Source organism: Seriola dumerili, unplaced genomic scaffold (assembly GCF_002260705.1).
Source record: "Seriola dumerili isolate Sdu_G_001 unplaced genomic scaffold, Sdu_1.0 BDQW01000674.1, whole genome shotgun sequence".
Taxonomy (NCBI): domain Eukaryota; kingdom Metazoa; phylum Chordata; class Actinopteri; order Carangiformes; family Carangidae; genus Seriola; species Seriola dumerili.
The window spans coordinates 1,273,498-1,290,200 of NW_019174929.1; the positions used below are offsets into that span (position 1 = coordinate 1,273,498).

Sequence of the window (16,703 nt, forward strand, 5' to 3'; positions counted from 1 at the left end):
CTTGATATACAATCAGTCAACTAATCTATTAGTTGATCAAAAATGAATTAACAATAACTTTAATAATCAATTGATTGTTTAAGTCATTGTTCAAGTCATTTTGAACTGTTGGACAGACAAAACAATTGATTTGAAGATGTCACCTTTGGCTGTAGAAAATTGTGAGTCACTTCTGACATTTGGTAGACTGAATGATCAATTGATCATTTTAAAAATAAAATAAAAAAAACAAATAAACAATGACGTCAATGGTTTTTAGATTCTTCATCAAAAATTGCTGTGAAAGCAAAAATTTGGAGAGAAAAACTACATCTACGCTTCACTCTGTTCCCACCCCAGACATAATGCAACATTCAATGAAATTGCATCATACATCAGAGACTGTGATGTGCAGTAGTTGCACCTTTTGACCATTTGACCTGTTTTGGTCCAGCAGGCTTATCCAAACTGTGAAAGTGAATCTCATTTCAGAGTTTTTGTGTTATTCTTATCATAGCAAACAGAATATAATGTAATTTGAAGAAAATATTGCTATGAGTATTGTTGAAAGATTGATTCAATAAGCTTTCTTAGCCAGCAGACCACAGTCAAGGTTCGTAGATGGCTTTTTCTTATGCTTCCTCAACATGTGACCAAAACTGATCTAAAGAATTAACTGAGGCAATCACATACTAAGAATTTAGAGTTTTACCAATATGTTGACAAAGCATTATCTAAAACTGATGCCAAATTTCACTGTACAGTCATCCGTCTCTGAATGTTTTAGCCCTATACCTCACATGTTCGGCAGATGATATTTTTTCTGAACTGTAACTTCTTCTAATTTAGCCAAAGCATTGTTTATGTGTGGCAGTAGCACACATAACCTGTGTAGCACAAGCCAACCTCTCCTCTTCAATGTTTTTTTTCCCTTCATTTTCAAGTTTATCTTTGTTAACAACAGTCAGGCAGCGTGTCCCAACATTGTTTATCAGATAGTATGTTTGTCTCTTCATGGTGCCCTCATGCCTCGGCTACTTGTCAAAGTGAGTAAGTAATGTGTTTTTGTGCAGCTCGTAAACAGTCAGTGAGGCTTCACTCAACCATAGCAGCAGGTCTTTATTGGTAGTTCCTCATGTTTTACTGCCTTGAATCAGCCCTTTCCAGGGATTTTAATAATTTTAAGCAGTCCTCGCAGAGAGCAGCTTTTATGGAGTGGCTTCAGATTCCAGACATTCCTCTCCCCCCCCCCCCCTTAAATGATAGAAAGCCATTTAATCCCACCATCTGCCTGGGCCAGGGACACACAAGGTTTGACGTGTCATTTGCTCTGCAATTATACAACAGGTCAAAATGAAACCAAGTGCAGCATTGATGACTTTGGATCACAGAAGTTATGCATGAAAAAGCTACTGATTCACAAATTTACTTATGTATGCCTTTTGACGTATGCAGGAAGAGATAAAAAGGAAAGCTTGTTGCACCCTCCTTTTTTATGCTTCGCAGTGTTTCACTGTCTTCATTTCCGGGAGATGAACTCTGTATTGTAGTTTATCAATGATGTGCATTTGTTGAAAAGCCAAAAAGCCACCATCTCCCTTGCATGACCTCTTTAGTCAAGGCTTTAATTGTAGTTTAACTCTAACTACTACAAAGTAGCAAAGCTGCATACTGTTTTGATGTGCAGTTGTTGTGGTGCTCTCTTATATCCAGGTATAAATATATATATATATACACACACACATGCATATACTATTTATATAGTATATGTATATTTTTTTGTTTTTCCAAGCTGGACATGAAATGAGCTCTAATATGAAATGATGAACACTGCAGCAAACCTCCCTGTGGGGTGCCTTGAGGAGATTAATATGAAATACATCTAGTCCAAGTTTTACAGAACTTATTTAGTCAAGGACAGATTCCATAAAAACAGGTAATTTTCATGCACATCTGGAAAAATGCAGATGTAATCTGTACTTTATCTGCTATTTGCAACACAAGCTGGTAAACCCACACTGGGGGTAATGCTGACATTGCTTTTTTGATTGCATCTGTTCATAATAACGGCTCATAATAAGATACTGTGAGAGAGGTCTGTCTTGCCTAACTTTTGATATAGATTAAAATGTATATGTGATCCTCAGCCATAAAGGGTGAAAAAGTAATAATTTTACACAAGTAGAGGGGACTTGATATGGAGTGTACTTAAATGCAGCATGGGATAACATATAGTCAGCTTTTCTCTCATAGCTTCCTGTTTGTTTGGGGGGGGGGGGTATTATTATTATTATTTTAGATTTTATTGTGCATTGTTTGTCATTTTTTTCTTACTTAACGATGGAAGCCAAGCATTTGTTCCTGGCTTTCATTTCTTGGTCTCAGTTAAGTTGTGAGTGATTTGTCTCAGACTAGCTGTGAAAGGAATAAAAATAGTAAATTGCTGGGCCAGTAATTACTTTCATATTCTGCATCCTGCCCTTTCTTTCAACGCTCAGCCACGTAAGAACCCCAAAATGATATTACATAGAGTTCACCATTGTCAGAAGTTGTGTGGGTGTGTGTGTGAGAGATCCTTCATTGCCTAACAAAGCCACAGTGACCTATTCTGCAAAAAATGTTGCTTGCTCTTTATACAATGACAGCATGTTGCCTCATTAGGATTTCTGGCATATATGTTGATGTGACACATTGATCTGCAATGACATCATTATTATGAGGCCAATTATAACATTTATCATTTAACTGTCAAGTTCAGGCTAAGTGACAGCTCTGTTGTCTGGTTGTAATCAGTGTTTTCCTTTGAAAGGTACGCAGGGGAGCCTAACTGCAGGACGCGGTACAAAAATGTAAAATAGGTCAAAGGTTAGGACATTAGAATCAGGTGGTACTGTACCTTGTCAGAATGTATTCATTTGCTTTTCAGTCTTTATGTTTTTTTCCTAATTCACAAAACAATGTTGAAACATTGTCTGGATTGAGATGATATGGTCCGAAAGTTTAAAGTGACTATTTTTCCTGTTTAAACATCTGTTGAAATCCTCATTTGTGGCATTTCTCTGCCATGAATCACGCACAGTAACAACCCTCATTAAGCCATTTGAGTTAATTGCACTTTTATTTGTTTGTGTGTGTGTGTGTGTGTGTGTGTGTGTGTGTGTGTGTGTGTGTGTGTGTGTGTGTATGTGTGTGTGTGCGTGCGTCTCGTCATTGCTCCAGCTTTTAGAACTAAACGTTGCGCAAGCCATGTGGGGGAATGAGCCCTGCTGTGGATGTATCCTGGCATCCCAACCATTTCCTGTCAGATAGGATTATGAGCCCTCTGTGCTCTGCTCTCTCATGGCCAAGGGCCTCATGATGGTGCTCAAAAGCACGCTCTAAATGGCAGTTTACGTTGAGAGAGAATAGGGCAGGAGGTCCATGGGAAGTGGCTGCAACAGCATGGAGTCCCTGAGTTCTGCAAAATCCTGAGCTTGACCGTCTGACATGGAACAGGGTGCAAGGACATGCGTTCAACACAGATGATGGAAAAGTCTGAGCACTATACAGCATTTTATCTGACTAAATTGCAGACTGCTGAAGTCTGATAAACTCTACCTCCCCACCAACTGAGTCTGTGCTCCCCATTCCCCCACACCCCTTGGAGCCTAAAGGCTTCCTGCTTTGGTTTCATCACTTTGAACATCTCCTTTAATAGTCAATAGATGACTTCATTACATTTTTACATTATTTGGATCATGAATTAGTCTCTTGCTGTGAGAACATGGCCCCTGTCTGCCTTCGTGGCCTTGATGGACTGCCTTACGTAACATGGTCACTGGGAATCTGCACTGGACATCATTCCCATGTTCAGATAACTGTTTCTCTCAAATGTCCACCAGTATGGCCAGGTAAACATCTGCGTTAATCAGATTTCATGCTTTCACTATGGAATCTCTGTTTGTTGCTCATCTTGACAGCACAGAGGTCAACTATGTGGCTTATTCCTCTTTCTATTAATGACTCAATTAATAGTAGCACCCTCTAAGTTAAACATCTTTTTGTATATCCTTAACCTCTGAAGTTTCATAAAAGCATGCCAGCAAGTCAGCTCTTCTCACAGCTTTCCTGGAAAGTACTAACATCTCTGAAACACACAGGAAGCTGATGTTTGTTCACATCCTCTAGCGTTTGTGTCACATGCTCAAGCTTCTTGTTTTTGCTCGCTGTATACGTGTCTGACACGGAATGGCTGTGTTAGTCATCATAGCTAACATAGCTTCTGCAGCTTCAAGAAAGAAGGAAAAAATGGTGAGACTACAATAAATAATAGGAGGAAAGGAAGACAGCAGGATGTCCTCGCAAACAAATGTGGGGATACACAACACCCTCCTATTCCTCCATTTTTAAATCCTAAGTAAGCTAAGATATTTTCCCCACCCTGCAACATGTGGATCTGTTCAGCTCTATGACAATGATGGAGTCCTAAAGACAATAGTCTTACCTTTGTGAAGTTAGAGTACCAACAGCTCTGCTACTTTTTTCCCTTTTCATTGAGTCTAATTGCAGACCTGCTGTAGATTTCATTTGTTATGCTTTGTTAGTTGACCTCCAAAGCTTTTGAGCTGTCACTTAGCCTCTCTGTCTGCTTACACGAGATTAAGGTGGAAGTATGTAGATATAATAAGTGGGGCTTAAGTAAACCTGATAATGTCACTTTGTATGAGAAATGACGTGTTGAAGCAGCCTTCGGACAAAGCTTGTGAGGTTTTCTCCATCTGAAACTTTTTTCCTTTTCAGTGCTGAAAATGTCTGTCGTCATAAGTTTCTGTTTCAATGAACTGATGACATACATTACTGAACGTCACTCTTTATATCGGAATAAGGCTGGTTTTTAGATATTCACACTTTTATGCCTGTGCATTTCCACTTGTTGTTCTATTTTGACTGGGGTCCATGAACTCCTGTGACCTGCAGCATTGTTAAGGATGCTGGTAAACAATGCTTTGGTCCCGTTCCAAGCTGGAACATTGTACCACAGCCCAAATAACTGCAAAGAAAAACACTAGCGACAAGAAAAATAAAACGGAAAGTATGTTGCTTAGTCGACAGGGGGCCAGACTTTCATGTGTGGCTGTGGAACTTGTGTTTTGCATTTTCTCCCCTCTCTACATTCTTGTGCGTGTGTGTGTGTGTGTGTGTGCGTGTGTGTGTGTGTGCGTGTGTGTGTGTGTGTGTGTGTGTGTGTGTGTGTGTGTGTGTGTGTGTGTGTGTCTGTTTTTTGGGGGGTTTTTTTTGGTTTTGTTTTTTGTTTTTTATTTTCTCGAGGAATGGCAGGAATAGAGGCCCCCATTGAGGACCATTATCGGGAAGCGCAGCATTCTTCTTCCTATCTCTCCCACCAAAATGAAAGATTGATACTTTTAAGAAAAACTCAGTAAAGGAACTTTTCTTTATGTGTGTGTTTTAATTTTCATGTGATATTAAAGGAGAAACCTTGTTAAGAAAGAAAAAAACAGAAGAAGGAAAAAGAAAATGCTTGAGATGTACACATTTTCTGGCAATGAGGCCCCACGGAGGGTTATGAGGTGCAGCACCATGTCAGAATCAGTGATGTTCTTTGTACATGGTCCTAAATCAAGTTTCCTCTGGCCATTCTCATTTGCAGAGTTCAACAAATAAATCCCAACAAAGCTTACCAGAGAGAAGTACCAATTTCCTGTGAATTAAGTGCTTTCAAGTCCAACTCGCATCCTCCTCTCATATACTCCTGTTCACATCATTCTCTGTGATCTCTGTAGGAAAAGTTTAGTTTGGGCCCCTAAGTCCCCTGCTCAAAGCCTCTTAATGTACTATTCATCTTAATACCATTCTATTGAAAGCACCATTAAGCGCCGCCTCTTTGACCTGAAACAATCCCAGATACAAAGACACTTTGGCATGGTGTGTAAATGTCAAAGAGGGAATATCTTCAACTATTCCCTGATTTAAAAAACAAAATAAAAAAGAGAATTAAATTTTCTTTCTGGCTAGTTGTGGACTTTTGATAAATGGACAAAGCGTTTTATGGCCAAAGTGAGTGGATTTTATGCAACGTCTTGTGATTTTCTTGAATGAGACTTGTATGGCAATCTAGTTCAGGAATGCAAAACATAAAATTACCAATAAATTGAAGACTGGAACGGTCTAACAATTGTGTCAGGGCAGGGATTATATAAGGCTATTGAAAGCATATGTCCTAATAGTTGAGCAGAGCAGAGTGAGTGGTTTTTGCAGACCTTTTTTTTTTTGTGCATTGCCCTGAAATTTAACAAGACAGAGTGTCTTTATATAACAGGAAGTTACGTTTGTTGAAAATGCTTTGCCCCCTCCAGTGTTCTCCCCAGATCACACCGCTACATTGCTAACATACAGTTTCTTCTTATAACTTTTCATTTTAAAATAGATTCAGTGTTGCAGTTATAAAATGGTTCTCCTTTAAATTACAAAAGCTGATAGAAATGTCATCAGCGGACTTTCCTTCTGATTCTAGTGTGTGTGATCTCTCTGTGGGAAACCACTGCTGCTTGTTTTGGGGCTCCAGTGAAAAGGTGTTCACAGAGCTCTGTAACATGTGTCCCGCTGTGTTGTGCCCTGCTCTCACTTCTCCCCTCTTGTCTGGCCCACAGGACTGCTCCAGCTCAGAAGAGTACACGATGGCTGCTGCACTGCTGCCCCTGTCAACAGCCTTTTACAGGGTAAGGAAATTAATTGAAAACAAGGATGTATGTGAGTTCAACGCAACGCTTCCATTCCTCTCCTATTTTCATTATTATGCATTCAAACTATGGCTCGGTTAAATATATAATGTGTAGCCCTATACCTCTCAATTTCACATCTAAAGGATCAGTACAACCAACAAAAATACATATGTACAGTGGGGTCCAAAAGTCTGAGACCACTTTCCAATTCACCTTTTTTTTTTCATTTAAACCCAGTGGTTTCTAGCCATACAGATACTGCAGTTTGAGCCGCTGAATCTGTTGTCACCACCAATAAATTTGAGATGATTTCATTTCTTTTTTTTTTGAGCTGCTCAAAACATTGACAAATGACCCTTGAAAACTCAACAAGCAATGCGAGTTTCCAGGGAAAATGCCTGAGTTATTCAGGATAATTGTCAACAGGCGCCAGTGACTTTGTGGCCACTAATCCAAGCAGCTACCGCTGTTTGCCTTCAGGTTCATGTCCACACTCAAAACTGTCTGCAGACCTCACTGTGGACAGTTTTCTGTTTAACTTTTTTTTTTCAGAAGTAAGCAGCAGGAGCATGTTTAACAGTATTTCTTATTAAGAAATCTAGGCCAGTGGTTCTCAAAGTGTGGTCCAGGAACCCCCAGGGGTCCTTGGAGGGGTTCTTAGGGGTCCCCAGCAAAAAAAGGGGAATCATTTATTTTCACTATAATTCCGTCCATAAGTAACACAATGACAGAATGTATGACTATTTTGGTCATGGGTTTCAAACCCTTTCTGTAATAAAATATTTAAAACACGTCTTATCAGATGGGGGTCTGTGGTCTAATTTATGTCAGTTAAGGGGTCCTTGATGTGAAAAGGTTTGAGAACCACTGATCTAGACTACACTGAGCAGGTCGGGACATTGCCCAGTGTTTGACTGGTGGTGCAGCTTATTGCAGTTATTTCTGTATGGGGACATGGCGACAGCCAGGGCCAGAGGCATTATGTTTTCAGATTGTCGGTACGTCTGTTCATCCCATTCTCTTGAACTCAGTATCTCTGTAACACCTTGAAGGAATTTCTTCAAATGTGGCACAAACCTTCATTTCAACTCAAGGATGAGCTGATGAGATTTTGGTGATCAAAGGTCAAGGTCACAGTGACCTCACAAAACTTGGTTCTGGCCTTGTGAATGTGATACCTCAGTAACGCTCTGAAGGAATTTCTTCAAATTTGCCACAAACATCCACTTCAATTCAAAGATAAACTGATTAAATTTTGGTGGGAAAAAGTCAAAGTTCAAGGTCATGGTGACCTCATGTTCTAGTGAATGCAATATATCAGGAACGCCCAGTGGGAATTTCATTACATCTGGCACAAACATTCACTTGGACTCGAGGATGAACTGATTAGAATTTGGTGGTCAAAGGTCACTGTGACCCCCGGCCATAACTCTACCTAACACTAATTATCACACAAATGAACTCAAGTGTATAAGGATAAAATGAAGTTAGGAAATTTTACATCCAAATGGTCAAAGGTGAACTTCACTGTGACATCATAATGTTCTGCAAAACACCTCTGGCCATTATTCAAAGCTGGAAGAGAAGATTGTGACCATATTTCCTACAATTTGGCTGGTTGGCGGCAATTCTAGTTCGACTATAAAATGTCCTGCTCAATATTTATGGTTCCAAGTCGAATAAATTTAAGGCTGTTTGCATGTGTTATCTGCACTATAGAGAAGGTTGCGGGCAGGGAATAGCCAGAGGGAGCTTTCTCAACCTTTGACCTTTGCTGATCCCGAAGTATTTACATGCACAGAGCAGCATGTTAAAACCACCATATGGAAGTGTAAAGGACCAGTCATGGTGATTGGCTTCCAAACCACATTATCAACACAGGGTAGATGTCTTGCTCTCCACAACTATGTCCCCACAGCTTGCTCGTTGCTATGGGGACAGACACAACTGTCCGCATTGACTTTTTGTCGGGCACCAGTGCCATGTCCTGATGGGCTGAAATGGGACCTGGCTCGCTCTCCACCACCAAATGACTCATCCAGTTCACATGCCCGAGACTGATGTAACTCTCTTAGATAAGCTGTATATGTTGTTTTGCTTCTTTCTCTTAGAGGCCACCAGCACTGAAAATTAATCAATTATTTCTAAGTTTCGTATCTTGGTGCATGCTTGTTTAATTTTTTTTATAAGAATAATTTTTTATCGTAAGTCACAGTTATTACACAATGGAGTGATTATCTGCTGTTTCAGTAAGACTAATATAAATAATTTCTTGTCTGGCACTGTTCAATTCATGAGAAAAAAGGATATTTCAAGAATGCAACAGATTTTCCCTGTAATTTACAGATGATTGGAACTGGTGACAAGCTTGAGCTCTGCCTTACCCAAAGGGTGAAAAGTAAAGTGAGGTCAGAAGGGAATCTGCCAAAATTATTTGTAATCTCTGGTTTAGTGGTGCAAGGATCATGCAGTAGAAATGTGAGAAAAACAATGCTCAGTAATAGAGCATCCCAGCAGCTGTCATCATGGGTGTGGACTGAGAGGCATGCATGATCCTGGCATCTTACAATTGATCCATCATACCCTGTTTCACATGTTTCTGGACAAGTTAAAACAACGCTTCTCTTCGTCTGCAAATTTGAGTATTATAAAATGTAGCCTTGTAAGTTTGGTAACATGAATGGCATGCCTGCATTTTGTAAGGAACAGTATATTCCATGACATTGAGGCATAAATAACGCAAAGTGTTTAGATAACAGGCAGTTGTTTTTACAAACCTTTAAAATAATCAGAACATACCATCTCGTCTTACCCTTCTGTAATGACCTCTGTGGGATTACTAGCATGGTCTTAAAACAACTGCTTATACTGTACATGATAGTTGGTACATGCAAGACCATGAAAGTCAATGAGAAGAATGTGAGAATAGTTGACTATGGCCACTTCTTTCTTTTTTTTTATTGGGGTTTTTCACAGTTCCTCTGTACTATGCCCTCAGTATAGCCCACCACTCTGCCAAGACCAGACAATCCTATATGTCTGTCAGATACAGATTATTATCTGGATGCTCTGAGCTTGTCCAGGTATGTACGCCCTAGGCCCATCATCATATCATAGAGGGCTTAAAGAAGTCTTTTACGAGATGGATTTAAAACAGTTGATACGGGTGAGTTGGCCACTTAAGAATGCATATAATGTCTGGTTTGCAGATATCTTAAAAAATGACCAAGCAGGTGCTTTGAAAGGAAGGTTTGACACAATAAGGCTTAAAAGAGAGAAGCTGTGTAAGTCGAAATATTTCCTGAATTGAGCCCACACTCTTAACGAGTGTTTGACCACCATGTTCCTGATTGAGGGGAGAGGGAGCGGGAATCATAGTGCAGAAATAGGCCTATTGTCATCATATAGTCAAAAGTGAGACTGAGAATGCAAGACAGCACCCAATAACAGATAAAAAGAGGGCCAGACCACGAGTAGCTTCGGTTTTTTGACGAGGATGCTAACCCCGCCATGTGTAAGATGAGATAATTTAGTTGGTTGAAAAACGATCTGGGGATCAAAATTGACAAAGCCTAAAAAATTTAGGTAGGATCTTTTTTTCTTTTTGTTTCTTTTTGTTTTTTTCAATAATTTTGATTGTTGATACGCCCCACAAGAAACATGGATAGACAAGACCACTGAGTCCACATTTGTTTAATTTGATTTAACAGTGATAAAGTTCTATTGAAATAATTCCTTGTATTTCCTTACTTATGACAATTTTGAATGGCAGGTTGGTGAGGTCCAATCTTAGTGCTTTGTTATTAATGGGGAAGAGCTCACTTTTGTGAATATTTAACTTGTATCCTGAGAACTGATGAAACAGCCATTTGTGTCTTTAACTTTTTTGGGGTGGTTTTTTAGACATTCTTGAGTGTGTTACTGGTAAAGACCCAACAAAGACTATTTAGATTATTTTCATGCTGCATTTGTCCCTTAGTCTCATTGAAAGAACGCACTCCAGATGATGATTAATTGAACCTAATCTCACATAACTGGACTGAATTTGGAGAGTAATCTTCTAATACTGCATGACAGCCCTACTTTGGAAGTGGTTTGATAGTGTTGCAGTAAAGTATGTCAGTATAGAGCCATTGCTGTAAGGAAGGCTCGGCTACTTGTAAATACCACAAGGAAAGGAAGCAGGGTGGCTGAGCTATGAATCAAATCATTTACCCGCTCAAAACTGTATTTCCTGCATTGACCCACTTACAGTTTCTGCATGTTGACATTAATCTTGAAACAGACTCATAAGCAGGACTGGAGGACGTATTGGCCCTTTGATTTCCTGCACATTTTTAGACTTTTAAATCTAAATTGATTTGAAGTTAAATTACTTTCTGATATTCTTTTAAGTCTGAAATGCTAGTGTTGAAGCGTCTTCCACACATTTTAATCAATAGTGTACATTTTTTGCCTTCATAAGAAATATAGCTGCAAGCAGTGGGGCCTACCAGGGGATGTAGGGGCCAACCAGCCCAGCAGGCTAGAGTTGCCATGGAAACATGATGTCATTATGTCAAGAGCATGGTTGTAAGCACTTACGGCAAGTTTCATCTCAGTTGATTAAAGATTGGCTGAGATATGACTTGATTTCTTGCTTGGCGCCATTGCCGCTAATTTCGATTGTGCAATTATAGTTGAATGCTTTCACAAATAAAATGTCCATGTCATAATTTTTGTGAGGCTTTGTCTGAAGATCATATGCGCCAATTTTAGTGAATATTGACAAAGTTTGTCCAAGGAATATTGATACATACAATCCAATTTGGCAGAAAATTAAATCAGGAGGAAATTGATGTCACAGGCATGACATGGCATCAGGTCTGATTCAAGGAATTTAATGGTACCTCATTTTTAAAAACAGGGCATGAAGTTCAAAAGTGAAATTACCTCCATTTTTAACCTCTTGGTGGCGCTAGAGCATTTGAGTCACAGACATGAAAACTGGGTGAAAAGCATCATGGGAGTGTCCCCAATCAGTGTGCTGAATTTCAAACTTTTTTACCATATGGCTCTAGGGGCTGCCATAGACTCCCATGGCAGAAGATAACATTTATTGAAAACCTTGCAATAGCAGTAAGAAAACAAACAAACTAAAACATATATTTCTTATGAAAATGTTCTAATGAAAAATGTAGACTATTGGGTTTCCTCTGTTTAGCCACTGCACATGAAAGACTGGTAGGTCAACTTCAGGAGTCAGACATTGGTCAAGTTCCTGTTTAGTATTCTTGGCCAGACTTTGGCAAGCTTACACTCGGTCACGCTTACAGTGGTACTGTCCCCATGGCCCTTAGGTCTCCAGGTCGGGGAACGTGGGAAGCTCCCTCACACTGCAACCGTCTGATCCCAGAATCTGCTGGATAGAGACTGTGTTTACTTTCATTGCTTCCCATATGTTGACATGAACGGCTTATGCTATTGACCCACATTCTATAGACAGATGTTTTGCTTTCCCATTTCTGTGGTTTCCCCTCAGCGTGACCTTTCTTGAATGTTTTGCTCAAACTAAGACGCTTATGGAGCAGTATTTGATAGATATTCGTTAACAATTAGAAAGAATTTTGAGCTGATATGCAAAATATCTTTTGGCCTAGACTGTACATGGATGGAGTCTTTTGGTTTCTGTCGGTAAATTTAATCTAAACGCTCCACAACATTTGCACAGTGTCCGTTTGTTAAAGGTGAGCTTTTACATTCTGTTGTTATTCTCTAATCTGCGGATAGTTCCTCTGGCACTCATTATCTTGCGAGGAGTGGGTTTATCAGGAGATGAACTGTCAATGACGTCTGGATATGTTGTTATTCTTCCCTTTGTGGTTCCACATGATATTTCTTCTTACATTTGAATGTGTCACTAGAGTAAATGCCTCTGTCCGGGTAAACACAGATCCAAAACAGCAACAAGTGAAAAACCCAAACACAATTCTTGATGACTTACACAACAAGAACGCTAGAGTGTTAGCATTCTTTCAGCCGTAGTTTATGCATGGGGGGGATTTGGCAGCCGACTCCGTAAAACTGCTCTCCACCATGTCTTCGTGAGGAAAATTACGTACTACGTGACTCTTGTGTATCTCACAATGTTCAGCTCTTGACTTATCTATGTTTACTTCATTTGGAACATTTATGTTACTTGTACATGGTGTTTTTGCATAGTTATGGCCTATGGATACCATGATGGAGCTGTTTATTAGTCTGACATTCAACATGTTTTTCTCTATTTGTTTTATGTGACTGAATACTGTAAATACATTTGTTTGAGTTCATGGTTTTAGGATGCATATAGTTTTCCTCACAATACACCGAGTCATGCAAAACTGCAAAAATGAGGAAGTGGATTGGGTACAGGTCAGGCATGCATTCCCACAAAGGACTTGTCCATAAATAATGACTGTTTTTGTATCTACAATTCAGGAATGTTATGATTTCTCTCAAAACACTTGTAAATAATGTTGCTGCCCCAAGGCTGGTGACATATCAGATACTGCAGTCTTCACTCTGTGTCTGCATGCAAGAATACACTCCCATAGAAACCATCTCTCATTCCCTGAGAGACACAGTTGACATGTGTGATGCAGTTTGGCTGTCTAGCTGATGTTTGGAGGCTGCCGTCAATCATACTCTGAACCTTGGGATCATGTCCCAACATTCAAAACAAGATCCCAAATCCTGATAGCCTGACCTGCGCCCTGCATTTTCTCCTTTCTGTCTCCCCTAGTGGTTTTTCTGCCTGTACTTCACCCTTTCTCCCTGAAGTCTGCATTCCTCCTCTTCACAAGTCACATGGCCAGATGGGTCTGATATTTGTAAACTCCCTCTTTCCCCTTCATCTTCACTTGCTACTTTCCCTTCCTCCTCCCTTTCCTTTGCTTTCTTCTCTCCTTCCCTGTCCTCCTCCTTGACCATCTGTCTTGTGGATGTCTCTGTAAGCTCCATGTATTATCATATTAGGAAACACTGACCTCGGTCAAAATGACCTGCACATACCTGACAAGTCAAAAAAGTACATCCAGGCTGTGTAATGACAGCATAGACAAATCACACACACATAGATGCCCTTACATAATCATATAAGACGCACTCGCACAACATCTGCCGCGAGCCATGTAACAAACTCCTGTGACGGAAAGGTATTACACTACTATTCAAAGGGCTGCACTTCTTCTTATTGTATTTGTCACTATTTATTTATTTATGACCATTTTTCATTCACGTCCATCCTTCAAGTTTGACTTCTCTGTACAACAAGGCCAGAGACCCTGTGTTCTACAATCTGCGAGCCCATTAGCGTGAGCAGCGCCAGGTTTTCTAGCATTATCGCCTCTCTTCAAAGCATTTCTCACCACTGCAGATTTGTCTTTCTCTGGCCTGATTCACACTCAATTTAAGGTGGTATGTTCGTTTGCTCTGTTGATAGCAATGTTAGTATAATCATCTGTTTCTAGAGAGAAAACTGTTAATCTAACCAAGCTCCCATTAATGTCATCCTAGTGCTGCCTTATGATCTACTGTGAGGCTACACCACTTGTACATTTCAGGTGACATGTGTGTTAAGTAGGAGTGATTGGAAAGACATGAGTTGGATTCATAGTTTAAAGATGAGGTATAATGTAGGACAGACCGAAAAAATTAGGTCATCTAGAAATGATGTGTCACAATCACATACTTTTTCCACCACAGACCACTAACAGCATATTTGTATTGGAAAAACTACAATATTTTGTTATCAGATTCAGATATTGAACTCACGGCACCGCTGTGCCCAAATATAGCCCACCATGGTGGGTACAGTCGACGTGGCTGTAGACTCTTAGGGCCTGATTTACTAAGATCCCAAATAAAGAGCGCTAAATTGCGTGCGCACACGGATAGATTGCGCGCGCTGCCTGTTTGGGCCTTGCGAGTGATTTACTTAGATTAACAGCGCAATTGACTACAGGCGCAGAAGTGATCGAGCCGGCCCTATTTAAATGAGGATTTTGCGCGAGTTAAGGGTGTTAACCGTGGCGAATGCAAATGAGCAGATCCAATTGGACCGGAATTGGAGGTGATGGTACAAGAGGCAAACAAGCACATTTCTGAGTTATAGCAAAGGAATTTAACCGTTATTAGGAGGAACGCAATATGGGAGGCAATCTGTGACAAGGTTAATGCTGTGGGGGAAACCAAAAGAACACCGGATGAAATGAAGAAAAGGTGGCAAGACATTCGTAGAAGAACAAAGGAAAAAATCGCACAGAATAACAAATCGGCAAATAAAACAGGTGGGGGACCGGCGGAGGAGGACCCTCTGTCTCCCATTGAACAGCAGGTGCAGCTGACGTTCTGTGATGAGCAGATTACTGGGATAGAGGGAATATTTTTAATTCATTCAGGTACACCACATAAGACATGAACGTGCGTCATGAACGTTCTTTAGCTGTGCAATGGAAAAGCGTAATTGCCAAAAGAGTTTTTTTTGTTTGTGCGTTCCAGCAGGGGCGCAGAAGTGTGTGCGTTTTCATTTGTTTTAAGTTTCAGGAAAAAATGATAGGAACTAGGCCGAACTAAATGTTTCCTATGTCTAAAAGAAAGTGGGCTTTAGTGCATAAAAATGTGAGTTTTTGGTTTTGTCAAAATAGCACAAACAAGAAACACTTGACATTATGATGCAACATTTATTATTTAAGGATTTTCTGAACTCTGAACGAATGACTTTTTTGTTTTGCATCGCCGGATAACCGATATGTCTCGATTATTTTTTCTTCTGCCATTCCAGAAAGAGTGACACGAACAGAAAAGATGGTTCTCTCCGTTGCCTGTCGTGCCTACGCCGCCTCCTTGCAACAATGACCGCAGCCATCTGTGCGCACGGCTGTGCCAGGTAGCCTAAGACTTGACTGTCAAACGTGCTAAATATAGACGCAAAAATAATCAGCGCAATTAGTTTGAGGTTTGGTAAATCTCATTGCGCAAAATGATTCTATTTGCATCTACTCCTCCCAATATTTTGCGCGTTCTGGCAGGCACTCCTATATTGCATATTCATGAAGGCAGAAGCGCAAAATGGATAGCGCGTGTTATTTTGCCCGACTGACAGACGCGATCCTCGGTGCGCCCGGTTGGTAGATGAGCATCAACATGTGTTTGCGCGTGCTGTCGCGTTTGCGCACGTTTTTACGCACGCAAAGCTTTAGTCAATCAGGCCCTTAGTCTTCATTTAACTCTAAAATAATAAAATTGGTATCAACCTCAGATTCTAGTGGTTAATGCTTATCTACTCTCTTTGCGTGTGATGGACTTTTGTTTTCTGCCTGATACTCAGACAGATGGTGAATACATTTTTTTTTTTTTTTTATATTTTTTAAAGTTACCACCCTTTGTTTTCTGTGTTTATACCTTTACCTAGGTAATTGGGATGTTGTTGTCCTCTGTCATTAACCAGTATGATATCCTAGGCTCTTTCTTGAAAACTCATGAAAATCTGCTGACCTCATAAGTGTCAGATTTCCTAAAAAAGTAGTTTCATTTTTGTAATCTAATATTAGAAGGAGAGCAGCAGGATACTCTGCTTCAGCAAATGTCTAATAACATCTTAGAGCGTGGTTCCATTTTTCAAGATGTTTTACCTGCATTTTTCCTCCATCCGAATCTCAAAGACGAATGGTTGATGTATTAACTCCCATGAACCAGAAACAAAACACAACTTACAGTAACAGTGCTGTGGGGGCATTAGCTCTCTGTTCGCCCCCTGTCCTCGAAGCTCTCCTCTCTCTTGGCTCCTGGACCATCACACTGGGAATAGAGCTGTTTTGGTTCTGTCTGTTATAATTACAGTAACCCTTCAGTTCTCATCCTTCAAAGGAAAACTCTGAAGTGATAATGTAAACCACTGTTCTGTGTCAGGCTCTGGGGAAAGAAATCAGAAGCTAATCTAATAAAAGGCTTGAGCCTTACACATGGCCCTCAAACTCTGCAGGG

General features: G+C 40.2%; 1 protein-coding gene across 3 annotated transcripts in view; it reads left to right on the forward strand.

Moving 5' to 3' along the window:
* The window catches only part of sbf2 (SET binding factor 2), a 94,129-nt gene that overhangs the window by 49,726 nt on the left and 27,700 nt on the right, over window positions 1-16,703 (forward strand). For all 3 annotated transcript variants that reach the window (XM_022765350.1, XM_022765351.1, XM_022765352.1), the window contains one exon: window positions 6,627-6,695. In XM_022765350.1, coding sequence (XP_022621071.1) covers window positions 6,627-6,695 — 69 coding nt within the window. The remainder of the gene's footprint in view (window positions 1-6,626; window positions 6,696-16,703) is intronic.